The sequence below is a fragment of the Echeneis naucrates genome, chromosome 20, assembly GCF_900963305.1.
Source record: "Echeneis naucrates chromosome 20, fEcheNa1.1, whole genome shotgun sequence".
NCBI classification, from domain to species: domain Eukaryota; kingdom Metazoa; phylum Chordata; class Actinopteri; order Carangiformes; family Echeneidae; genus Echeneis; species Echeneis naucrates.
The window spans coordinates 6915587-6943042 of NC_042530.1; the positions used below are offsets into that span (position 1 = coordinate 6915587).

General features: G+C 39.6%; 1 protein-coding gene across 3 annotated transcripts in view; it reads right to left on the reverse strand.

The window, feature by feature from the left end:
* The window catches only part of oxsr1b (oxidative stress responsive kinase 1b), a 31499-nt gene continuing 4043 nt past the window's right edge, over positions 1-27456 (reverse strand). The window contains exons 2-19 of one of the 3 annotated variants that reach the window (XM_029529503.1): positions 23902-24014; positions 18473-18581; positions 12625-12766; positions 6959-7014; positions 6593-6702; positions 6323-6424; positions 6062-6195; positions 5747-5795; positions 4551-4616; positions 4319-4441; positions 2199-2234; positions 1993-2067; positions 1891-1938; positions 1648-1703; positions 1437-1489; positions 852-920; positions 370-434; positions 1-175 (exon numbers count right to left, since the gene is read on the reverse strand). In XM_029529503.1, the coding sequence (XP_029385363.1) occupies positions 101-175; positions 370-434; positions 852-920; positions 1437-1489; positions 1648-1703; positions 1891-1938; positions 1993-2067; positions 2199-2234; positions 4319-4441; positions 4551-4616; positions 5747-5795; positions 6062-6195; positions 6323-6424; positions 6593-6702; positions 6959-7014; positions 12625-12766; positions 18473-18581; positions 23902-24014 (1481 nt within the window). In that variant the 3' untranslated portion in view covers positions 1-100. Of the gene's footprint in view, positions 176-369; positions 435-851; positions 921-1436; positions 1490-1647; positions 1704-1890; positions 2068-2198; positions 2235-4046; positions 4125-4318; positions 4442-4550; positions 4617-5746; positions 5796-6061; positions 6196-6322; positions 6425-6592; positions 6703-6958; positions 7015-12624; positions 12767-18472; positions 18582-23901; positions 24015-27456 lie in introns of all 3 variants that reach the window. The other 2 variants (XM_029529501.1, XM_029529502.1) reach the window with 2 other exon arrangements.

Consider the following 27456-nt stretch of genomic DNA (forward strand, 5'->3'; position numbering starts at 1 on the left):
ATAGAAAGAAAAAAATGCATTAAACTAATTTTTTTTTTTTTTTTTTTTTTTCAATTTTCACATTTTTTAGGCAAGTCACGGTCCCAGGTAGAACAACAGTTTAACTAATACTGAGCTGAGCAAAGCCCATCAGTTTAACGTCATCTGGTATTTCAGATCCCTCAATTCCAGAGGCCTGAGGAAACAATATGGAAAATGTATTGTGTTATTGTATATAATTATTAACATATTCATTAGCAAGCACAATAATATTTGCAATTGTGACATACAGACAATGATTTCCTAAAAACAACAACGATGGTTAATCTATTCCAGACAAGTGAAGCCAAAAGCGTGACACACACGCACGACTTATAATGTTACACTCACCAGTTTGAAAGTGACATTTTTATTGGCTTGAGGCTCATCAACTATTTTCTGCAAATTTGCTGCAACTGCAAAGAAAAAATATTTCAGTCCAATAACATCCAAAATATCTCAAATAACTTTTACAAAATATCTAAAAAAAAAACAGACATACTAGGGCTATGTAATAATTTTTATAAGGTGTTGTTGCAATATGTTCAAAGCTTGGAACCTGTTACAGTCTGGAGAATGCCAATTGTTTATTAGGACGGCTTGACTCACTTAATGCTATACATTGCATTCAGTAGCATTTGATCTCTTTTTGTTTCTCCTATCTTTATCTTCCAGAAGCCTACATATACACACATACAGTGCTTTTTGCATGATGCCCCTGTGTGAGAGAATGTGTTATGCTGAATAATGCTCTTTTACATCAGAAATACAATTTTCAACCTTCTTGTGAATATACTTAGAGAAACTTAGTGAAAATGTTTTTGACCACTGACCGATCACTAAGTCCCTCCCGTCCACCAGGCCTGCAGACACCAGCTCCTGTGACACACCATCTGCTGTGTCTGAAAAGTCAGAGCATGAGAGAGGAACTGTGACACAGAGAACTAAGCAGGGTATGTATTTTAAAAAAGCAAATATTAACAAAGAGGCTTTACAGGTTTCCACAACGCTGTGATTCTCAATGCAACTGTCAGAATAGTCAGGATCATGACTGACTGAAAAATAACAACTGAAGGACTGCAAATATTTCTTTTTACAAAAATAAACAAAGCTGTCTTGCAGCATATTCTGTTTTCTGGGCTGAGAAATATTTAAAAAAGTTTGTTTTGGTTCTGGTTTAAGAGAGAGAGTTCTATTCTGTGTGCTTGTTCAATTTGGTTAACATAATGGAAAGCTTCAAAGTTTAACAGAATGAATAAATTGCAATTTTCTCTTTCTGATTGCCCAAAATGTCAAATTCTAAAGCAACAAGTTTTAAAATCAGGATATTTTTAACTACTTATGACACCAGCATATAGAGTTTGGGGTTTGATTGATAAATCTGGTTTAAAAAAAAAAGAAAGTCTACTTTTACTTACCTCTTCCAGGCATAAATTCAAAACGGATGTCATTTAGCTCCTTCTTTGAATTTCTGAACAGGTGGGGTAAAAAAAAAAAAAAAAACAGGTCAGAGGGGTCAAGCTGGTCAGTAAAACAGACTTATGCAATTAAACTGTATATCAATATATCAATGTAAGAGGAAAAACAAAAGTATTTGTATAGTTTTATTGTGTTCATGTATAAACATACCTTAACCTTAATACCAAACTAATGGGAGCCTTAACATCCCCTGAAGTAGTTGGAGCCTTTCAACACAGAGATGAAAAAACGAATGTAAATGAATGTAAGTACAATAAAATGTTTAATAATTGGAACATCTTTAGCAGAAGTCATAAACAAAAGTGTTGCAAAAAGATGATAGATACAACTGTCGCCTTAAAATAGAATAGAAGAATATAATGGGAAATATCTTTGGAGGGAGGTCAGGCTGACCTGTGAGGGAGCAGCAGCAGCAGGGACGCCTGATGTGGGAGAAGCAGCCTGGGCAGTGGAGTGAGTGCTGACTTGTGTGGGCTGCAGCGGAGCCTGGCCCACAGCTTGAGGTAGTTCTGCCTGACCTGCGGTCATTGGCTGGAGTTGACTACTTAAAGGCTCTGGAGTCTGGAAAACCTATCAGATCAATTTCATTAAATCTTACTCATGTTTTCAAACACCTGTAGAAATGTGATAATTTTTTTAAATCAAATTATCTTATCTTGATACCATTGTTCAGATACAATGGTAGAGTTTCTGAGGCTCACCTCTGAATTCTGTGATCCCTCCTTCACTCTTGGTGACTGATAAAAACAGATAAATAAGATAAAACTCAGAGATGGATTTTACTGAGACATTTTGAGCAAAGCAAAAATGGCACGCATGAGTGCAAAGAACACACAGAGTGCAAGAGAGGTAAACAGATTAAAAAAATAAAAAATAAAAAAATAAAGCTCACTCGTTTACTTTTCTCATTTACCAGTCCACTTTAACATTATTTCATCTGAGCTAAATAATATGATATCAATACAGTGGGAACATGTATCAGGTAATAAGCATAATACCTGTGAAGCAATGGTGCTGATATGGTGTATATGACAGTTTTTAGTTAGCAGTACTGCTATACAGTCTCTAGCAGGGTAGCTAAAGAAACTGAAATATTGGATTTACATTGTCTATTTTACATTTTTGTATCGATGCCATAGAGGGTAATTAAATTTCATATATTTAAATCAGGATTAGGAAACTATTCTGAAAATATTTCTATCAAGATATGAGATTATATTTGTAAAATTGAGTGGTAAACGAGTGAAGACATATATTCAGGAATTTCGTATTTTCTTCAAGTTTTAGATTTGAAAAGCTAAGAAGCAGAGTAAGTCAGAGGAAAGTCACATGACTATACAGTCAAACAAAAAAAAAGTTGCGGATCAAACAATTGCAGCAACATAGAATCAGACAGAGAAGGCTTGCAGGCCCAAATGAAGACAAACTGACTTGACTGAGAAAACATGATGTGACGTCTGGGCTGAATCTGCTGTCTGATTCAGACAAAGTGAACAGTGTTCAGACTGTTATTAAGGAGACTGTATTGATCTTTCAAATCACAGATAGACACTGCATAGGTACTCAGTCAAGCTTTAAAGTCAACAAATATGAATCTTAAGATTCACTCATCATTTCATGTCGGCATAAACACAGATTATTGGAATTGGTGTGCATCAGTTTACTAAATTTTTGGGATGTAAATCCCAACTGAAGAAATTTAGGTACAGTTTGCCAGCAAGTAGCCTGTAACCAAGCAGCATGAAAGCAGCAGAGATATCCTAAAATTTTAATTCCTTCATGGTAATTAGCTCAAACTGAAGATCACTGAAATAATAACTCCAGCAAGTAGTTGGCTCATATTGATTAAAAGTGATTAAGTCAGTAAGAACAAAAATTTATTTTAAAAAAAGGAACAGAAATACAGATGGCTTCCAGGAAAAGGGAACTCTCCTTGATTTGACTACATGAAAATCCAGATTTTAGATTTAAAACAAAGTAAGACAACTTTTCTATCTTATTCCTGATGGACAAAACAACAGTATAATCTCTGCAATTCTAGTGAGAACCACATATTTGCCTGTGCCAAAAGACACCTTCTGTACTGACTAACACATTCTGATGAGCTTGACTTTAACTTAACTTAACTTGTAGGTCAAATTCCACTCGCTTGTGATCTATTCCTATTCCTATTCCTTTTAACAAACCCATTGCATAACCTAGTCTGGATGTCTGGACTCTGATTGGTTAGTGTTATATAACAGTCAATACTAGTACTGTTAGTACTTACTATGGGTAATAAATTTAATCTAAAGGGAATGCCCATTTAACAAAAGTGAAGATAAGCCCAGACAATTTTGGTAATCAAAACTGGAGAGACAAATTTTGATATCCGATTAACTGCACTTAGTTTACACCTTATATGTCCAACTGTCCACAAAAGCTATCTGATCTTTTCTCTGCCTTTCCTGCCTCTTCCAGGCTATCACATGCTCCCTAGCTAATATGTGCAGAGAGAGCCCTTCCTTGTTAGGGGAATGCCATCTGTATTGTTGCGGCAAGTAAACAACCCTGGACGAAGGCAGCTCGAGTGGGTAGGAGAAGCGCACTTGTCGCCTGGGGGCGCTAACAGGCTTCACCTGCTGCTCCTTGGCCATTGGACAGAACATACACACATACAGGGGAGACTCAGTGGAATGACAATGTACAAACATGCTACTGCACAGACATGAGAATGACAATTCAAACGGAGTACAGCGATTAAAAAGACAAGACATTTGGAGTGTAACAAAGTGTTAACGTGTATCTGTGAGAGGAGAAACTAATTATAGGTTCATCTCACCCTTAAGGCTGCGACAGCCGCTTTGCCCTCTTCACTCTCTTCATCCAGCTCATCATCACTCCATTCCCATTCGCCATCCTCTGTTTTATGCAGCCGGCCACTGGAACCTGGCACTCGACGTACCTGAAACACACACAAGCAAAACTAACTGAACATGGAAATGCATTTTGATATAACCACAGCTATTTAATAGCATAATTTAAAAAAATTATATAAACCGTTGTGGTCTTACCTTTTTTGACCTCTCTGTTATTGTTGGCGCCCTTTGAAGTAACTTCTCGTGTAAATACTCATGGGTCTGTCACAACAGGCATAGAATAAAATAATGTCACGAGCCAACATCACCTCATTACCTCAAAAGCCTTACATTATTCAGAAATTTTCATTATTATTCATCATTATTCATTATTCAGAACTGCCACTCAGGGCATCAAAACAACAGCTCATGGTTGTTCTGTGCTCAAATTACAGCACTAAGTGGCACAAGCTTTTTCCATCCAGGTCAGGCCAAAAATACAGTCTGTCTCTGAATAGCAGGTCAGTGAATGTTTAAAATGTCATCCTGACATCCTTTTACCCATAAAGGCATTTCACCGATGCCTCTTTACCATGAGTTGTCTTTGAACTTTTCACAATTCTTTCTAATTGTTTGTCAAAGAGATTAAATAAAGTTCTATATTAAAGAAGTTTTCAGAAATCTTAACGTCAAAGTGAAATGCCCATGTCATTATCATATTTACTTCTCCAATGTTGGATATTTCATTTACATTTTTCAATTAATGATTGACAAAAACAAACAGACAAACAAACAAATGAAATGAAAAATAAAAAACAAAAATAAAACAACAACTGGAAATTAAGCAGAGCTCATCTGCAGCTGAGGAAATAAATGATCATATGCTTGTTTGATAACCAGTAAAATCCATCTTGCGGCCAAATACAGACTTCAAAGCCATCTGCTCTGCAACAGTGACCAAGCCTGCCCTCTGCTGTACAAACCCAAGTGTCTGCGTTTCAGGTGCTGATCAGTCATGCCCAGTAAACCAACCAGGCCATATTTGGGATGTAAAAACTGCTGAGCCAGCACTCTAGTTGCTAGGGTACTGGGCAGCTGGAGGCTGGGTCAGACTGCTTATCCATGCCTTTGTTAGAAGCAGCTCTGCATGCCCAGTAATGAGAGGAATGTTGCAGTGACCTCAGTTTGGGTCAGACAAACTGACAAACTTAGCCATGTCAGAGGCAGCCTGACTGACATGAAGCACATAAGTAAGAGAAACTTTTTTTGGTTTTGGCTTTTCTAACATTCAAAAACCTCAGGCTCAGACATTTACTGATCAGCCAGCTCAACCAGTGCCTGAAACAGGGATGATGCTGACTCATTCAGTAACTGATTCGGTCTCAGGCCCAGACAAGAGTTCAAGCACCTACCTTTGCTTTCTGAAAGAACTTATGCTTCAACAACTCTGAGGATGTTGGCCTAAAAAAAAAACAACAACAACAACAACGAAACAATTAATTGGAGCAGACTTTAACAGCTTTTACGCTCTCACGGACAGAAAAAATATAAACATTTAACGATTTAATAGAACTACTGAAACATAAAGAAAGAGACTGTCTGTGATCAGGACAGTTGTATGAGTATACAGGTGCTAAATGCTACTATTTTTTATCATCTGCATATACTACAAGACACTATAAAGTACTGTTTTGTGAGACTTCATGTAAAGGTAATGCAATCCCCACCTTTTCTCAGGGTCCTTCTGTAGACACAGGGAGATCATTTTCCTGAAAGATTTGCCGTATTTCTTAACCATCTCTTTGTCTGTGATGCCGGTCTCCAGGGATGGAGGGTCATTCTGCAGCGTCAGCATCAACACCTGAGGACACCAGAAACACTTTTACTCAAATGTCACACAAGCAAATCAAAGAAACAGACTTTCCATTTGTTCTGCGTCATTAAATCCACATTTTTAGTGTTGTGGTTCCATTCTAGAGGACTCTCACCTTCATTGGCGGGTATTTGTGATAAGGTGCTGCCCCCGTGGCCAACTCGATGGCTGTGATCCCAAAACTCCAAATATCTGCTTTGAAATCATAACCCCTCACCTATAGAAAAGGATCACACTTAGCTTTTACACATTCACTCTTGTCTAGAGATCAATCTTATCTCATTGCAAGTTGATCCCAATAGCTGTTTTTGCTTGTTAAAATGTCTTCAATTGTGAGTTATCAGGCTATCATAGCTAAGCCTCAGCTATATCCTAAAGGACTCACCTGCTCCATCACCTCTGGAGCCATCCAGCATGGCGTTCCCACAAAGGTCTTGCGCACTTTATTTCGAGTGATGTCACCGCCTGTGGATAGAAAGGCACTGACACCAAAGTCTGGAGGAAGAGAACAGAGAAGGAAAAATTAAACAAATGCACAATGGAAACAAAGCTCTAATTCAATAACAGTTTTGTCAAGAATGTAAGTTTTTCACTGAGCACAAACAAATGAAGGTACTGGAAAAAACTCAGCTGCCTACTACGGGTGAATGAGGCTGCAGCATAGGTGAGGGGAAAATCTCTGCTTCTTCACACCTTATTTGGGTCAATAGTGACAGGTTCTGGAAAGTGATGTTGCCTTGTGGGTAAATACCTGCAATTTGCACTGAACCATCATCCCCAAGGAGAATGTTTCCTGCCTTAAGATCTCTGTGGAAGACAAGACAAGAATTTCAATTCACACGGATTGTGAAAGTGTCTAAAGTAGATTAAATGAGTAAAATGACATAAAAAAAGACCAATCAAAGCTCAGTGTCACTGACTTGATGCAAGCATAGGATCTCTACTGCACTTGACTGATTAATTGGCAGAAACACAATTTCAGCCAACAAACAGAGATTGAAGCTTACATCTTTTTCACAGGATGGGCTTTTTTAAACACTATAATATCACACACACACACACACACACACACACACACACACACACACACACACACACACACACACACACACACACACACACACACACACACACACACACACACACACACAGACAGAATCTGTAGTTAATTTGTTCAACCATGTTCAGTCTCCCCTAGTGGTGACAAACAGATTCAGCAGGGACATCTGTCTGACTGGATGTCTGCCTCCATGTGCACTTGCGTGCGTGCTCGCTCGCAGACACACACACTACAAGTGCCATCCTACCAGCCAGACAGAGTTGTCATAGCAACAGGCTATCAATGATAAAGTCGCGGGGTCAAGTGAAAGGCATGGAAATAAAAAGTAAGGATGGAAGCAGTGCCACAAAGGAAAACAGTCATCTCTTTCTGCTGTCCAGGCTGTCGCAGAGTTAAAGTAGATTGTAATGGAGAATAATGGGAGAAAGATTCTGTGTTACTGCCATTACACTGACTTAAACATCTTCCAACACATTTTGTTTTTACAAATTACACCCAGACAGATCATAAAACTGTACTGACAGGCAGACAAAAGGCCCATTAGAGACGCAGCTTCAACAGCTGAGCAGTCCAGCTTTCTCCCAGATGGGGGCACTGCAGTAAAAAACTTCCAGCTTTTGACGAGACATAATGCTACTGGATCTTTCCAGGAAACAAGGATGGTCTCAGTGAATGTAAAAATAGACAGTTGTTCAGAGTACTGATTTGGAGATGAGACATGACATGGCTTTCAAGAAACAAAGGTTCAATACCTCTTTATTGGGTGGTGGGGGACAAATGTTGAAAAGATAATAGAAAGATTGTTTTACTCTGCTGAAACATCCCCTGGATTACTAAAAACATTTTACCTGGGAGCCCTAAGAGGCCCCTGTTTTGCAGCAAAAAAGTAAAGGAGGTGGAGTTGGCCGTTAGGCTTGAGCGCCCTGTCTTCTACAGCTACAAACTAGAAGTACAATTTTTACAAGCAACCTACCCAACACGCGCAAGGTGCTGACAGCTGTAGAAGACAGGACCTGACCCTCTCAAAGAGAAACACTGGCTGTGTAAACCAAAGAAGGTATTTGAGGACTGCAATCTTTACAAGCAGCCTTCTCAAGACACACAATGGCCGAGCGGACTCAAGAGCTTACAGGCCACAGTTCAGGTGTTTGTCTAAAAGCTCCTGAACACTTTTGTGTAGAAGCCCTCTTTTGCCAAGAGCGCTTCAGTAAAATAGCACACATCCAACAGATCTCATTTTGACAAGGATAGGGAGTGGTAAACAGTGAGCCAGTGAAAAGGAAATGGGCTATATGTGACATATTGCGACCACAGGCTAAAAAGAAAAGATGGAGTCTCACTGAAGGAAAAAATAACTACCAGTAACAAAAGTATGTAGAAACAGACTTGAATTTGAGGCAGAATGTTAGATGACTGTATCAGTGTCTTCTCTCTTTACAGAAAGAGCCATCTGTGTACCACTGTGGCAAAACTTTGATGTGCACTTGTGTCTAGACAAGTTAAATTATGTAACTCTCAGACCGGGGATGATGCAGACAATGGCAAAGGTTGGATGAAAAACGTACATGACAGCCTGTACTAGGGGCGTTGGAAAAACCACCATTAGAAATGTCTGGTGTTGTAGAGAGGTCTGCACTTGGCGGGTCTCCAGCTTGTTCCACTGTCACTTTGCTGACCTCACATAACAGCCTGATGACATTTGGTCACAATATCACCCGTTCTTGCACTTCTTAATCAAGAACATGTTCATCCTCTCCCTCAGGTGTTAGCAGATACAATAGTTATGATTAACAACTTGTTTTTTGAGATGCTGCTTTTTAAGGATTAGAGCAGGACACCTGAGGGTGAAGCAAATCTGTACTATACAGAATCAAAAGGCAGCCCTTCTTATAGTTAATGAAATATTTCAGTGTGGTCAACATGCCAAACAAAAGCAAAACTGCAATTTCTGGAGCCACATTGCTGATGTTGCAAAAAATCTAGATCAATGGAAATAATTAGGTCCTCAGAAACTTAAATTAATAAATGAATGACTGATTTGTGGGTTCAAATTGAGATTACTTTTATCTGAAAAAGTGATAGTAAGTCATGTTGGTTATTTCATTTCTCGTCTTCATTTCTGTCTGCATATGCCTGTATGATGTCATCATAAGTAGAGTCATAGTATCCAGCATGTTAAATATTACAAATAAACTAATCTATGCATTTTTAAATACCACTTTATGCTGGACTTGCAATATAATATGCTATAGTCTGACAGCAGACAACCCATCACAAAAGAGTGATCAAGGCAATCTGATCGTGTTCATCCTGCATTCATTCAAGGGGATTGGAGGCTATGGTTCACTGCAGCAGATTGTAATGCTCTGAGAAAAAAGCTGCAGCGTGTAGACAGTCATTAACATTCACAGGAGAGAAAGGGGAGGAGGGAGGAGGTGGTGACACAATGCGCCATGCAAGTTCAAAGAAATTCTATAGCAGAAAAGAAAAGAAGCCAGCCTACTGTTTAAGTCCCAGCTCCTACTAGTCATCCGGCCATGTTTTACAGTAGTGTGTCTGAAGACTAGCTGTTTATTTCTTTGTGTTGGAGGATATTAAAATCTATCAAAATATTAACAAAAACATTGATGTGTTACTAAACCAAAAATTTTAAAAATTAAACTAAATATATGTTGCTTCTTCACATTTATGACCTATGAATTGATAGCATGGCAGCAGCCAGGTGGGAACAGCAACTATAAAACTGTCAAGAGGATTCATTTTCCTCATCTGGCAGTCCTGCACCTCCTAGCTCCATCGGGTCACCTTCTGTGACATCACATCCTGGTGCCAGGCCCGCAGTGCCCCTCACAGGGTTGTAAAAATAGGGTTTATGAGACACCCCAAGGGTCTTCTGTGGAGATGAAATAACTCCCCTCTTTTAACCACAAAAACATCTTTCCTTGTTGTATTTTGATTGCTTTTTCTGTACAACTTGCATCGTCATCTCCTTTTCAAAGCTAATGGTCCATTTCTTATTTTGTCAATTTTCCAAAGTACAAGAGCCTGAAACAGCAGCTATTATGTGATCATTAGTAAACCACACACCGAGTAATTTCCTATATACCCTTAGATGATGTGAGAGAAGTGAAGAGCTAGCCAGCACTTTAAGATTTCTTTCCAGTAATTACCTCACAGGCAAATTTTGTAAGATTGAACAGACAAAAAACTCAACTAGTCTTCTTCTTTTGTCAAGCTTATGATATGTCCACCTGCTGGTCAAATTAGAGAACAAGTGTCACCTATGATCGCTGACTTTCCGAGCTCCTGTGAATGCGGAGGTGGAGCAGTTTACCGTCTCGTGGTAAATTTCTCTGCTTGAGCCGACAGTTCAGGCCGCAATGCTCTAATTGCTTTTCTGCTGTAGTGGACTTGGACAGAACATATCATGTGACACTTTCTCTTTTTCACCCTGCCCATGGAGCCTCACCCCCTTCACTCTTTCCATCACCCCTGCCTCAAGGCTCAGACTCATATGATCCAGCTTACATGTGAGGAATGTACAGACATATGTGCGCATTTTTGTCAATAGACACTCGTGAACTAATAGTGACCTCTCTCTCCTCAGCATGCCTATGTGTGGAGATCAGTTCACATTCTTTTTTTATACAGCACACACCTCAGAGCTTATGATTGGACAAATATGATTAATGGAAGAGCTATTAATGATTGTCTAAAGTCTCTTCAGATAGGGCGCAGAGTTGAGGGAAGGTTTAATTTAGGGAAAATGTTTCCTTCTCTGTGGCACTGACCATTAACCCTGTCACATTATGCCTGAACTGGATATTGAAATGCTGCAGTAGATGTATACTACAGTGGACTTTCCTTTTAATTAACACAACACTTTAATCAGTGATTGCAAAAGTTCTTTATACATCTACCTACAGTTTCAAGGACAAAGCACTTTTCTAATCAGTAGGTTAATGAGCTGACGATCTGTTTGTCCGCACGGCTGAAGACAATATGTCCCTCATCTAAGTCCAAGTCTTCAATCAAGCCCCTCTCTCTTTGTTCCTCACTGGCATGCTTCTCTGAAAGCTGCTCAGCACTTAACCAAGCCAAAAAGCTATGCATTATTTACGCATGTAGCCTGTCGCAGGCTGTGTGTATGCCAGTGGGAGAAAGAGGGATTCATATGAAAAAATGAGTAATGAATATTAAATGCGGAGGAAGTTGCAGTCACTGTGTTGACTGAGTTCACTATAAGTGTGAAAACTTTCATCATCATATTTCCTGTGGCATGCAAATCTGGGATCTGCGATTGACACATTGCACTTATGCATATTCAGTTATTAAGACTTAAAGACTTATGAGCATGTGTTGCAGCTTCAGTTTCTGACTTAAAGGTGATGTAGTTTCACTTACACACTGATGGAAAATGTGAAGTTTAAAAATTCAAAATTAATAGGAAAGTTAAAAAGTGAACGGACAGTTTGACCAACCACTATGACCACATCATTTGGTTTTTCTTCTGGAAAATTTGTTGCAATCCAATTAGTGAAGTATGCCATCTTATTGCTATACAGACCCAGATCCCAATAAATTCCTTGACCTTTAGGAGTGAAAGTGGCTGTGGCTCAAAATTCCACTTCCTGGGAATGGTCACATGTCTGATTGGATCAAGAGAACGCACAACCTCCAAGTAATGTACTTTGGATACAATTATAAATAAAGACTTGAATCAATTTGAGATGTCACTCTTTTCTGAACAATGGCAAGGCTCATGGTACCTAATGATATTTAATCAAAACGGACAGATGATGATCCAATTAGCCACCAAGAATTATAAATATAACCACAGTAATCACATAAATGAGCCCCCATGAGGTTAGGTACTTGGAAAGTTCCTATATAAAAACCTCTCCCCATAATCTAATGTGTCAGTTAATATGATGCTTTAATAAGCTGTCTTTTAAAATTTACATATTCTGACCAATTCTGGTAGTTTTTAGAAAATGCTGAATTCAATTAAATTCAAAATTCAATTTGATGTACATAAATCAATTTTATTCTATGATTCTCTGTACAGACGAGATAGCAGTGCATGTCATATCCACACAAATAAATGTGCCCATACAAACACAAGAGGACACATTTGAACACAGTGTACAAATACGTCCCATGTGGTCAAGGTGGGAGGGCAAAATATCGGTGTGACAGCTATTACTGGTGAAGAGGAAGTCAGGGGCAGAGTTATGCATTACTGCTCCATAAAACTCAAGGTGAAGGCTGTTAAAGCCTGTGTATTTAGCTGTGATGAATAAGCCCCATGTCACTTTTATTACAGCACCAGTGTGGAGGGCAACAAGCCTTTTTACCTGTGGATCTGTCCGTTCTTATGTAGGTACTCCAGCCCCTCAAGCACATCTTTCAACACAGTGGCTATGCTGGCCTCATCCAGAACGCCCGTCTTGTGTTCCCCTCGTGAAATGATATGCTTGATCACGTCCAGTACAGAGCCTAGAAAACAGAAAGAATAATGGTTAATCTAAAAAGCATTTACAATGTCATTATTTGTTTAAAGTCATAACATTAAATTTGTCATTGTCAACATTTGTGACTGAAAGAAAGGAAAACTATCAAACAGACAACCTTGTTGTTTCTGGTCTCAACTGATGATCAAGCTTCCATATCTATGAGAAAGTCCCTTAAGGCAGGCTGATATCATCTGTTAAGCCAAATCAAGACTTATTTATGAAAACACATACTTCCTGGTGGATTGGCAGACATTCAGTCAAGATAATTCATGTGTAATCTTATATTGTTTGGATAAATTAGATTGTGGGTACACAAAGACCTTTTCCTAGTTCCAGACCAGGAACCAAGATGGATTTTTCTAGAGGAACAAAGGCACCAAGATGGATTTTTCTAAAAGGAACAAACGAACGATGATAGCTATACTAAGACAACCATAAATATCACTATAACATTTTAATTTGGCCATGGCAAAACAACTAATGGAGGAGGGAGACAACTCTGAACATTAATTACCACAAAGGCTCTTTAAAAGGTTGATTCCTCTTTCAGAATTTATGTTGCATGATCTATATTTTCAGAAAGTTAGGCCAATATGTGAAGACACAGACCACTATCTCATTGACTAAACAGCAAGGGGACTTAAATCTATGATGTCATTGCAAGCCTTTTTTTTTTTTTAATTGCAGGCTCAGAGGATTTAATTTGAAGTTTTTCATCCAAATGACTTAGACAAAATCATTTAGCTGGGGAGCTACAGCTGGTAATCAGACTATGGCCCAGTTAAAATTCTTATGGCTACTGTTGGAGTCATTTCATTATTAGCCATCTAGAAAACAGTTCTGAGAAATGCCTCTTGGTCACTACAATCTCCAGTGAAATTCAAAAACACAAGCTGAAATCTTCAATTTTAAAAAGAGATAATATGCTTTGTGAATGAAAGGCAACATGAATCTGCCTTCAAGGCCATTTGAAATAAGTCCATATCAGCAGTAAAGTGCAGGATAACGTCAGTGGTTACAAGTCAAACTGTTTTCTCTCTCAATTGCCCCAGCTGAATGGACTAGTACAGCTCTGTCAACTGTCTTGGCCTGGTTATGACCAGCAAAAGACAGTCCACTTACCGTATCTCCTTCAGACCAACTCTAGCTGAATAAAGTATAAAGTCAAGCTGCTGTCAATGATTGTGATTTGTTTTGTACAACTTTCTACAGAATAAAGGCCACCTCTCTGAATAGAGGTTCGGTATTTGAATTGGGCACAGCATTAAGTTGGGCAACACTGGTGAATAGGGACAAAGCAGAGAAGCAAACAGAATGCCACTTGCCTGACAAGCTTTATTGTGCTGCAGTGATACATGAACACAAACATTACACTGTCACACTGTCAATCTGCCTCCTCCCTTGCTCATACACACCCTCAGCCTCTCACCCACTGAGCAGCACTTGCAAACAAAAGCTGGAAATCGTATTTTCAAGGTCCCAAAACTATATCCGAGACACAAATTGATTGTTCTAGCAACCGTGCCAGGCTAGGGCACAGATATTTATTTGCTCCATCATTTCGGGAAGTCTCGCCTGTGGCACACGGAGCAGCACTTGCTGCATAACTGTAGTAGCTGACAATAAAGGGCCACCTGAGACTAGATAGTCTTATTGCAGCGAGCCTTAGACTGAGAGGCAGAAAGACAGAGTAAGAAGGGAGGGAGAAAGTGGCGGTGGGTTCAACGGGTTCGTCATGCAGTTACAGTACACAGTGGTAACGTGATTCAACAGTGAGGTGAACAGGCAAACGCAGTCCAAGAGAAGACAAGCAAGGAAGAGAGGAAAAGCAGCCTAGATGTATGTCTGAGTGTGGGAGATAATCAGCACACGTGTGAGTGAGTGAATTGGCAAAAAGCGGGAGGAGAATATAGATAGAGCGCAGCCACTGATGTGAAAGTTCTTTGAAGCTCATTGAGAAAAGACAGCCTGTTTGATTTTTTTCCCCCTCCTCTGTTCTCTGCTCACACTGTTCTTTCTTCTCGCAATGCTTCTGTGCTCAGGCTGACGCTCATCTCCTTGCCTGAGTTGGCTGGAGGAGAGGAAGTGATAAGAAGTGGCAGGTGACAGTGAAGAAAGCGTTGAGGGGAGGAGGGTAAGAGAGCTGACCCAAGTCCCAATTACAATAGAGATGTAGTCCTAATGAGCCAATAAGTGAAGAGTGTATGGTTAGAAGACAAGGTGATGAAGTAGCTGGACCTCATCCTTACTCATGCAATGGGATATTAAAACTTGTGATTAAGTCTCACTAAGTAAAAGGCTACCCACATTAGCTGGCTAAATTAGCTTTGCAAAAATGACTGAATAAAGGAGGAAACAACTGGCCTGGCTTCATCCAAAGGAAACAAAATCCTATTAACAGCAGTTGAAAAGTTCACCAATTAACACATTGTATTTATCTTGTTTAATCCAGACAAAAGCTTAAGTATAAATGGCCTTTTTGTTAATTAGGCAAGTTGCTGGTAGAATGCTGGTAGGCAGAAATGAACTAACCACCTATGTCCAAGAGTAACATACTTACCACGATAACATTGTAATAGTATGAATTTTCTCATCCAACTCATGACGACAAAAGCCAAACATTTTCCTTTGTGGCCCAATACATTGTAAATGCATTTTATATTATACACAATTTACATGAACTGAGGTGCCACGGAGGAGAAGTGATCAAGCATTGACAAACCCATGTACACACATCTTTGGACACACACAGAGACATACACACGAACGCACACAATCACACACAGCATGATGCAGGCTTTGGAGGATCACTAAATGCCAGCCTTGTCAGCTTCTTTCAGATTCATCTGATTAAACTCCTCATGCTTCATTAGGTTGCTTCAGCACGTTGACACTGACTGACAGGTTAACAATCCAAAGGGCCAATACTCATGGGAAAGAATATGGCTTCCAAGTCAAATAACACCTGTTGGTCTGGTCTGAACAGTGCGTGTCTAAACCCCTTGGAGAAGGATTTCAAGCAAATCACAGGGAATTAATGAAGCCTTGACTTGTGAACTGCTTTACAGTATGCAAACTCCTCAGGATGTCATCACTTCAGTTGTATGGTGGATTAGCCAAAACTCCTTCTCAGGATTTCACACAAAACCATGATGATAAAAACGAGTCAGGAATTCAACCCCAAACTACTTCATCCAGTAACATCACCTTTCAAGTGTTTTCATTCTCTTGATCAGAGCAGGAGGTTTGAGGCTCAGGGAGAGGATGAGCAAGTAAAGAGGGGTACAGGGAGGAGGGGGAAATAGACAAAAGAGATAAGAACTGGTGCCAACTGTGCTAAAGGACTATGAGGAATGCCAGGCAGAGACGGAGGGGGAGAGGGAGGGCAGGGAAAAGAAAGGGCGGTGGTGAGATATGGATGGATGAGAAAAAAGGTATGATGTGTAGCTCTGTGAACATGGAGTCACTACCATGGCTCCTTGCCAGCATTTTGGGAATATCTATGGGTCACAGCATGATGTGAAAAATCCCACTGCCTCTCAATTTGACAGTCCTGTATATGGTAAACTCAAACAATCTATGACAATCTGACTAGCTGGATTCCACTTCCTTTGAGTGGCATGCTATTCAGCTCAGCAGCAGTGATTGTAGGTCAGGGAAGGCTGCACATTAATCTCCTGGGAACGCATTCCTCTGCTTGCTATGATATGAGTCATATTCTCTCCCTGCGGGTTGCAGTGGACGTCTGTCCGATTGGAATACAGTTGGTGACAGGTTACGCGGCACTTTAATGAAACAGGTGTTCACATGTCACAGACAGAACAGGAATTTCCTGAAAAGCCCTGAGCCTTCAGTGTGCCACCCTAAGATCACAGTTCTGCATGTTTTGCCTTGAATGGATTTGCTTGAGAGGAGGGCGGTCCCTAGTTTGATTTACTGACAGCACACAGATGTGGCATACAGTATGGGGAATTGTTGCATTGCTTCTGAGCCATATGTCATCTATATGTGCCGGTAAAGCAGCAGAGGCAATCTATCATTAACAGCGGCATAGAAATAAGAACTGTCATATGCCACAAAAAACAAGACAATATCTTCTGTTCTGTTTTCTGGCCATATGACTGTAAAAAGGCAGCTCTTAGATATGTCTTTAGGTCATTCAGCAGTTTTTCCACAAATAACTAGCTCTCCACCCTGTAATATCTGTGTTAGACAGATCTGTGTGAAAGTATCTGGAGTAAAAATACTGCAAAAAAACAAAAACATAAAACAAAACTCTACAACAACAACATTCTTCTCCAATAGGAATGTGTTCTATTGACTGAATCTCTCAAAACTTTACAAGCAAAACTAATATACCAATAAATGTTTTGCTTTTCTCAATTGTTAAGCTATTGTTAAGCTATCAGTCTTACAAAAGTGGAGGACTTAAGACAGGTGGGACTCAGTTTTGTGGAGGGTTTCTTGTGCTCCCCAAAGCCAGTGGAGCAGATAGGAGTTGGCCTTCCTCAGAACTGGTATTCTCTGCCCTGTGGAGTGATAGTCTACAAACCTGACTTCATTTGAGGTCTGTCTCCATGGCAGATGTCACCATGGGCATCATTTAATTGCTCTCCAATAAAACTCAACATCAGGGGCCTATGTTTAACTAGGATAAGGGGAAAGAGAGAGGCCATCTTGAGTGGTGTCTGCTCATGCTGTGAGACCGGCTGCCTGCTCAAGCGTTGCTTGGTGGGCACTGTGCCCTGGGCACAGCTGCAAGGCGGCTGCTAAGCAGCTCATGACTCCAGTGTATGGGGTAGCCAGGCATGGCACCTGGGCACTATTCATTACAGCAGGACTCTATTTACACAGGGAGCCAGGAAGGAACAAGGGAGGGGCAAAAACAGAAGTATAAATGTTTAGTGTGTGGATGTACCCGTGGGCACTTGTGCTTGTAAAATTAAGTGAATGAGACTGTCAGAGATTGATAAGTGTTCTCATCAGGCCATCTTTATCTCTGAATCAGAGTGGCCCACTGGTTGCCGTCAAATACTTTGCTAAAGACAACCTCAACCACAATGTGTTTGTGTCTCAAGGCCCTCACAAGCCTTTCTCAGTACCTTGCTCCAGAACTAGAAATTCTATTTACTACAGTTGTATGATGTATTTGAATATGTTGCTGGGAAAAAAATGAGCAATACAATTAGAAGCAGATGTAGTTGTGGTATTTCTCTTGATGGTGGCCTCCTCTTCATGCTCCTCTCACTTGTTAATTGCAGCGCTGCCACATGGATGCCATGACGCCAGCCTGGGGGGCTGTTATTACCTTTGCCCTGTCATTAGCCTCTGCACTGTACTGAATTAAAGCGGAGAAGGAGCTACAGCTCACACAGGACACAGTGAGGATCAGTGCTGTCACAGTCCCTACAATCACAGCTAAAATAATTGATAGTAAGTAACCAAGGTCTTCTTACTGCCCCTTCCTACTACATGCCAAAAAAATTCTGACATATGACTTACAGCGAGCAGGATACTTTGCAGCAATTTATCTGGTTCCTCGTTTATGAAAGTAATTGCAATTTTGCATTCGAAGATGATAAGATTTTTTTACTGGCCCGATTACAAATCAAGCCTTTTTAATTTGATTGGTACGAGTTGAGGACAGTGTTTTAAAAAGAATTTTAAGGTACACCTTAAATTAACTTACCACCACTGAGCAGCTTCATAACCAGCCACAGCTCATCCTTCACCACAAACGAGGTGTAGTAAGACACAATGTTGGGGTGGTGGCACTGGCTCATGGCCTGAATCTCTTTCTGTGAGAGAGAGAAGAAAATGCGTTTTCATTACCCTTCAGGTTGTGAAACAGCACCAAAACAACCACTTTAGAGCTATTAAAAAGCTTGGTGGTGATGAAATGAACCATGACACACAATGCATTTCCATATACTTTCATCCAACGGAAACAGTACCCCCTAGCAAGTTCTTCTCATTAGCCTCTCAAAAGGTATGAGAAAGCCTGGAGGAAATGCAGCTATAATGATGCCTATGCCTTTGATGCTGCAGCTATTCTTGAAATACACTTAAACACTTAAGATGTTAATGACGTCAGTAGACAAGAAAGAAACAGACTTGGACAGAAACATGCCTATCTATCCAAAAACGAAAAACAGACATTACTCAGCCCTTTATACAGCTGTAAAGGTCTCTTTCTGTGTGTGCCTGTGCATAATTATGTGTGTGCACTTCGTAGAGCTGAGGTAATGCTGGAACAGAAGTATAATCCATCACTTCAACACTAGTCCCAAAGTCAGTTAAGGATAGACAAGCCTCCTAAGAAAAAGAAAATCTAGCTGACTCTTGAGTTGGGACCACTGATTCACAGAGGCTTTGCTTTTGTCTGTTCCTGAATACTTGACAAATGACTAAAACCTGTTACTGGAGCTCCATAATAATGAAGTTATGGCATAAGACCATTCTGAAAGTAATACAATTGATATCAAATAATAGTTCCTTTATCAGACACTCACTTGTTCTACAGTCGATAAATAATATATTCAAATAATTGTTTATTTGATTTGATCTTTAATTGTGATATAATATATATTATATCACAATTAAAGTCCATTTTATAGGTAAAATATGCTTCAAGTCAAGGGCCAAAAAGATTAGTTGATTTGTAAATAAAAAATTAACAGGGCAAAGAAAGGAATAAATAAAAAAATCTGTTTCATTTCCCTCCCTTTCAAGTCTTTATACTGAGCTATTCTTGATTTTCAACAACTCTATAAGATTTGCACAGAGGTGAAATTAGCATCAACCCTCTCATTGGACTTTGGACTTCCCAAATTTCACTGTGTTATTTAATACAGTATTGCACCATGAGAGGTGTGCCACAAGCATGTCATCGAAGAAACCTTAACACATGAGTGGAAAACATCAATTACAGATTAAAGACATCAATCAATACATATGCTAGTGGGTCAAATAGTAAGTAACCAAACCCTGATGTCCCATTGGCATAACTGCTTATCATACACAAAATGCATTAGCAACAGTGTGCTTCAGCTACAGAATCATCACTATTGTGCACAGGGCTGTCAAAAAGGTCAGCACAGGAAGGTGACATCATAAAGCCATTGGAAAGCTTTGACAAAATAGGGTCAAAAACATGAAGTGAGTCATAGTAAGGGTGGATACAGCCTGCGAACTGAACAAACTGATCATTGCCTGATGGGTACAGAGATGTAAAAAAGAAAAAAAACTAATTCATATGAGAAAAAACAGAGGAAGCACAGGTTTACACTGTACCTAAAATGATTAGCAAGAGATCACCAGGTGAGCCCACATACAACTCTGCTTCTAACCTAAAGCCAACTATGATTATTAGGCAGTCTAATAACATCTAGTCTGCCAGGACCAGGCCGTGGGCTCTGTGTGCCATCTCCCCGATCATTTTTTGTCTGGATACTACAGACGGAGAGAGAACAATGATGATATTGCCTTTTCGCTGCTAGCCAGCTTCAGTGGAGTCTAACACCCGCCTCTGTTCTCAGCACAGTGGAAGAGGCAGGTCACCACAGCGCTGTGGGCCAGGGTAACCCCAGAAAGGAAAAACAATGGGATAGCAGGGAGGATATTGTGCCTGTCAGTTGGCAGGTTTTCCCATCTTTTCCAGCAGACAATGTGAGAATCAGAGACACTCTTTGTTGTGGGGATTAGGTCATTGTGAACCCATGTTGCAGCAAAGAGATTGAAAAATGTTCTCATTGCTTAAAGCGATGCACGATCTATTCAAGCATTTCTCTCTAAATTCTAGCATGTAATGTTTGACATTTGATTAAATTCTGCTTTGGGAGAATATTGCTGCAGGACAGCTTGAAACTGACTGGAAAACAAAACACTCGCTCTAAGATTTATTCATGGTGCATCATGCAATACAGCTTATACAACAGGTCCTGCATGAACTGCAGTTTTGCTTGCCCATAAGTTTTAAATTGGATACTGATTCAGTCATGTGAAATAGATGGGTAAAATACCTCCACAGTCCTCACATCAATTGCACTGTATCATGATATCCATAGAAAACATCGAGTACCTTAATGAAACAATCAAGGACACTTTCTCACACAGTGGATTTTCTTTGGTACAAAGTCCTCATTGTTTTATCATCACTTCTTCTCATCTTAAAAATGACTTATTTATTCATGTGTTACTGTATGAGGGGCTCTAATTGATGTGTGTGTTTATTTGTACAGAAAATCAAGCAGTGAAGCTGTCGACATCAGAACAGAAATATATTAAACAAGGACTAATTGTTCCTGCTTAAGCTATGAACTAAGTATGAACATAAACAGGAAAAAAATTCTTCCAGTGGGCCTTTCTTTCTTTCTTTCTTACTTACTTTTTTCTTTTGTGGGCGCTGCAATGACTTCATTGCAAAACATGGATGTACAGAGCTGTTGTAATCAATGCATCCTGCAAACCAAAGATAGCATACCTTACTGCCCCCTCCACACCTTTATTGAAGCACCTGTGGTAACTGACATCAGACATCTGTGTGCATACATGCTCACTTTATTTCTTCTTACACACTGCTTTTGCTACAGTTAACTGCAAATAATCTATTTGTAGGACTTTATGATGAGTAATGAACCCTTGACAAATAAATACCAATATCATAACATAATTGAAATTATTTAATTAAATAAAATTAATAAACAACCTTTTTGATGATACATGAATTTTATTAAAATACCTTTCAAGTCGAAATAAATCTTTTATTATAATCTTTTTAAAGCCATATTTTGTAGAGGCTCATCAGGCAGTCAGCAGGCCAAAAAATCCTAATACATAAAAACAGCAGACCACCCCTCCATCCACTCAGTGCACCCACCCTGCTTTCCAGTCCCTAATGGAAATCACATTGGTTTTCAGAGACTGCTTAGCTCCCAAACATTCAAGTCAAATTTCTGTGTAAAAGAAAAAGTAAGTGTTCACTAAGACTTCAAAAATTTAAGTTCATCTAACAAAATTAGCTGAAACTGATCTCTAAAACCTTTGCAGGTTTACATTTCAAACTATATACAAGTTCTCCAGGAAATAGACCAGTTCACTTCAGCTGCATTTTCTTGTATTAGGTCTGATCTTTTGAGTATTTGGAGTGGTTAAGGACCTTGAAACTGAGCAAAAAATAAATAAATGACCTATTGTCACAAAATGAATACAGTGCTGGGTCACAAACTGGTGCCACAGAATCACACTGATGGCATACACACAGAGAAGCCACTATAGCAGCAAACTTGCGTCACTATGAGTTACTCAGAGGCTCGCTCGCTCGCTCTCTCTCTCTCACACAAACACACACAAAAACACACACACACACACACACACACACACTGACCTATCTCATGTCCAAACACAAAACTACTGAGGAATGGGGAAGCTGCTGATCAACGTGTAATCCCATGTTGAGGATTCAAATATACCTCATAATGGCAACCTAGACATCAATTCAGGCATTGTGTGCCAGAAAGTACTATTTTCATCCCAATACGCTCCATAGCTGTCATGTTAATGTGACCTCAATCTCTTTAGGTATGTTAAAGCCAAGTATGGCTTAATACTGTTTGCTAAACCACACATTACAAAATAGCAAGACTTTAACACTGCTGAATTGTTTCAAACTAACAATTTAAATCAATAGTTGTATGAATGCAATTATGCAAGAGGATATCAGCACTACATTAACATTGTCAACAAACCTCCTCCTCATCTGATATTGGTTGAGTCACTCAAAAGTGCCTGTCCATCAAACAGCTGTTCCAGAAATAACTATACCCCTATATATGGAGACATGGACACATAACAGAGATATGCTTTTCTGAATTTTACAGGTAATGTTAAAGAGTGGCAGGCTTCTTTAAAACCTCTGGCATCTTCTTTCAAAGCTGATTCTTTAGAGAGGCAGTCTGGGTTCAATTTAATGCTTCCTAGACATTTAACCGGGTACCCAGCAGGCTGGGGAATTGGTTTGTGCGGTGGGGGGGGGGGGGTGGGAGGAAATCCGACCTCGCTGAATTCATGTGACCGCCTGCTCTGAGAATCCGGGAGCAACATTCCCCTGATTCATCCTCCGAAAATCGTATGTGAGGGGCTCCTCCTTGGTTTAGTATTTCGAGAGAAACCTGCCAGTAATCTCCTGTCATGATCTTTCACATACACATATAGGCTTACACAATATTTATTTCTCACAGGTTGCTTTCAGAGAATTTGGGATGAGAATCACAGGGGAGGACTGGAAAAACCCATCTATCAGGCTTCCAGTCCAGTCTGACACTGGGAAAGGTCATTTCCCAGTGTCAAACCACATCCTCAGATCTGATGTCTCTGGGTTCCTGGTGAGAAAAACGGTCAGCAAGCTAAAACACAACTGTGTCCTAGATTTTTCCAGAGCCAAGTTGTGTGACACCTTTCCCTATTTTAATGAAAAATACAAAAAATGCAACCAATTATAAAACATTTTCATTTAATTTCCATGCTTCTGAATTAACTTCAGCTCTTTGAATCGTGCTGTTTAAATGCTGCCTTGCTTTAAAAAAAAAAAAAAAAAAAAGGCTCCACTTTGACTGATACATTATACAGGAGAAGCTCTGCAATAGACAACGCCAGAACATGTGCGACGGCAGAGCAATCAATCACTTCTACGTGCAGGTGAGCTTGATATTAAACCTCCATCTCTCAAGCTAAATCGTAAACCACGTAATATAGTAAATGATTAACTGAGCTGCAGGGCGAGATTGCATTGAGGATATGAAGACACAATACAGCCCTCAGGAAGATGTCCCATGGTGGTCTAATAGTTTCCTGGCAGTAAGTGGAGTCCTCCTTCACAGAACAACCAGAATAGTGTTTGAAGTGACTGGGATGATTGGAGGAGGGTTTGGAGAAAACCAGTAATGAAAAGCAGAGGTGGAAATGACTCCATCCACATGCCTAGACCACTAAGACAAAACCCAAAAAAATGAAATCTCCTGTTGTCGGCAAGCAGCTCCCTTTGGTCTAACATGGAAAATAACAATGTGACATAAATACTTAATCTGATATGTAACTACTTTGCAGTGTTGGATATCTTACCAAGAGTTCATCCATACTGGTCTGGCACTTTTCTAGGTTGATGCGTTTGATGGCCACTTTCTCCTTGCGAGGCAGACAATAGGCTGCCTGGACCACTGCTGTGGCTCCACTCCCTGAAACACAGAAAAACAACACATTACCATGCTGATAATGGTTCGATATAAGAACATTGACGAGGAAATAAAAGAGTGTCTTGTGCCCTTGTAGAACCCAACTTTGGCAAATTGAATGGAATCTTTTCAGGCTACAGTCAAATCCCTGAGGTTCTTTGAGTTGTGTATCTGGTCCATCATCCCTCTCTGCTGGGATAATAAATCTAACTTTTATCCATTACTACAAAATCCTATAAAGTTCAAGAATATTAAACAAAGGTCTGCTTCGACAGTTCTACCGCTTTCTCTTTGGTACAGCTTATCTGTCTATTCATCAATTATGAATCACAAAGGTGCTCGAAAGCTGGAGTCCTAGTTTTGAAAACGCCCATCTACCTGTTTTACCTGTCTTACATGCTCAGTACAATCTAATGATTTTGTCAACTCTTCGTTGAAAGCTGGTAAAATCCAGAATATGCTAGTAGCTTCTAAAAGAAGAGGATTACTTGCTGATTTTTTTCCATGCAGAATTTAAAAGTAATCTGCGTAAAGACTAGTGAGTGATATAAGGATTATAGAGAAAAAAAAAAAGAAAGTTAAAGGATAAAAATAAGAGACATTCTTAAATGTATGTGTACCTCATAGTGTGCATCAGAACTGAACAAAATCACTGTTAAAACACTCCAGATGTGCATTTTATTAACTTTTCCATATCTGAAAACTTTGAACACTTGCACTGCAAAAAAAAGTGCAAAAGTCGCATCATGCCAACAGAAACCTGTGCTAGTTTATACCACAATTAAAATTTTCATTGACTTACAAACAAAATATAGAACAAAATCTGATTAAAGCTTTGACCATATACTGTAGTAATCTTTATTTTAAATAACATTTGATACCCTGAGCAAAATCCTCCCTGTGGAGAGGTGTGGCTGTTGTTCCTGCATCGTGTGAGGTCATTTCTCTGCCCCCTCAATGCTCTTACTTAAGGCCACGCACACACACACACACACACACACACCGTTTTCCAAGAGATCCCTGGTGTATATGTGATGCTGACCAATCCTAGATGCACATTCCCCAGTGGCAATGAGCTTTACTGAGAAAGAGTGAGCGGTGAGTTGGTCCACCCTCCAATAAGCTTTTCCTAACCTCCCATGCCCTCCTCTTTGCTATGCCCAAATATCAACAAAGTGCTCATTGTTCAGTTTTCATTGAGCCAGCAGTGCATGGAGGTTGAAAAGGGTGGGGGGTGTATTGATGAAAAAACAAAACAAAACAAAAAGTTCCACTGATTTTAATTAAAAGGCAACGCTGTCCCTGAAGATGTGAGTGGTTTTATTGAACTGTTTTTATTTAAGATAATTATCACCTCAGGGTTAAATGAGAAAAGCGCAGAATAAAATAGCACAAATCATTCAATAGAGCAGAGACCAAGATTAACCAGAAACTCTTGCGCTCTAAAATAATCCAATAAAATTGCAATTTCCTTGTAATTTCATGTAACTGACAGAGTCAGGATCACTTCAATTGCCATATATGTGAAAGCCTACTTCCTACCACCGTAGTGGGTGCTGTGTATAGACTAGAACCACTGACAATCTGTGGTTGGCCTTGCTTACCTTTCCACCATCCAAATAATTATGAATCGCTCCAAAACTGCTCAAAACTAAGGGGCTGAGCAGATCTGTAAATATATCCACCAGCCTCCTCTCAACACCAACACCACCAATACCCAACAAACCTCTGGAGGCTGGCCAGTGATGGGGAGCTCAGCCCGGGGAGAAGGACAGGGAGCCAGTTACCCTGTACACAGTGGAGTGTAAATTCCACCACACAAACAAACAGCCAGTCGTCAGGGGTGGGCAGACAAGCTGGAGAGCATATGTTCTGGGATGTGTGTGTGGAGAAGATAAAAAGGGGGACATTGTTGGGTTGGTAGCAGGCAAGGTGAAGGGGCACTGATCCACTTAGACCTGTAGAAGACAGATCTACCAGCTAGCTGGAACCAAGAGTTAATATAGACCTGATGTTGTTTGATATTTTCTGTTCCCAAGCTTAGCATAAGGTTATTCTGTTCAGAAAACTAATGTCACTACTCTTTGTACCCAGTTACACCATTATTATACTTCAAGTGGGCTTTGAGGTTCTAATCAAAGCGGTATTTAGCACTCTTCTGGGGAAAAAGGAATCTTTTCTACGAAGAAAAGCAAGCTTTTCATTGGACATTAAACATAAGCAGACTCAAATAACAAAAATGGATGTTCCTACAAAATAATCTACATGCAGTCAGATCTTGGTCATTCACACAGATGGCACCAATACTAGCTCTCTATCAGGATAAGAGGAGGCATTAAAAAGAGCCAAAAACTCAAGCTAAGAGCTAATTAATAAATTAATCAAAAGGGGATGAGTCAATATCTATGCTGATATTTTCTATTTGCAGAGGCATAACATCATTTGGCCTGTTTTCAAGGGACATGGTAAAGGACAATATATTAAGTTTACCACATTAGTTGAAACGATGAAATGACCTAGCTGTCAGCTGATAATTTAGCATGTTGACATGACTGTGAGATGAATTTCTTTAAAGTGCTCTTGATTTCCATTTACTTCCATACTTTATTTCTGTTTCATTTACATATATATATGTAAAATAAATATATTCAATATACAAACGTAGGAGAAAATGATCTGTCACTGCAGTTTAGACAGCTGTTCTCTTTTTTCTTGTGTCAAAGTTGAAGTCATAAAATCCAAAGAAGAGAAATGTGTTCTCATCAGATACACTGCTGAGGATTCTTTTATGTTTCCAGTAAATAAGATCTATAGTTATCCCAGCAATTAGTCAAGAGCTGGTATTGATCAAATGCATCCATTCACTGTCCAGGTTCATCTGATCCTCTTTTCAGTTTCTCTCAGTGGCTTGTGTTTGAGTGTGACTTAATTTAAAATGTTATCTCCCGTGACATTTACTCTCACTGTGTTGTGTGTGCAACAATAACAAGGTCTATTCCATGACAAAGGAAGGAGATTGCAGATAGCGTGAAACAACTTGATCACTTCTGTGGGGGAAACACTTACAAAACATTTGTGATCTTTTCAAAGCAACCAATGTTTTCTGTAAGCATGTATACCCCAAACAAGTCAGAATGGCATGGAAAACCTCCTGAAACCAGCCAATGAGTGAGAGAGACATGGAAGACGAAAGATTTCTCTTTGTGAGTGACTTCAGTGTTTAAGCTTTTATACAATAGCAAAGTCTTGCCATTAACATGCAAGCTAGCAACTTTTCTCTTTTGTGGATTGACAGCTGAGTTTGTATGCCTTCTGTTCTGTTGCATCTCTATGAAGTATATTAAATATGGATGGCAGCAAAACACAAAGGAATAGTAAAGAGAATAATGGGTCTATGAAGGATACAGACAAAGGCACTATATTATACTTAATTTAAATTATTAAA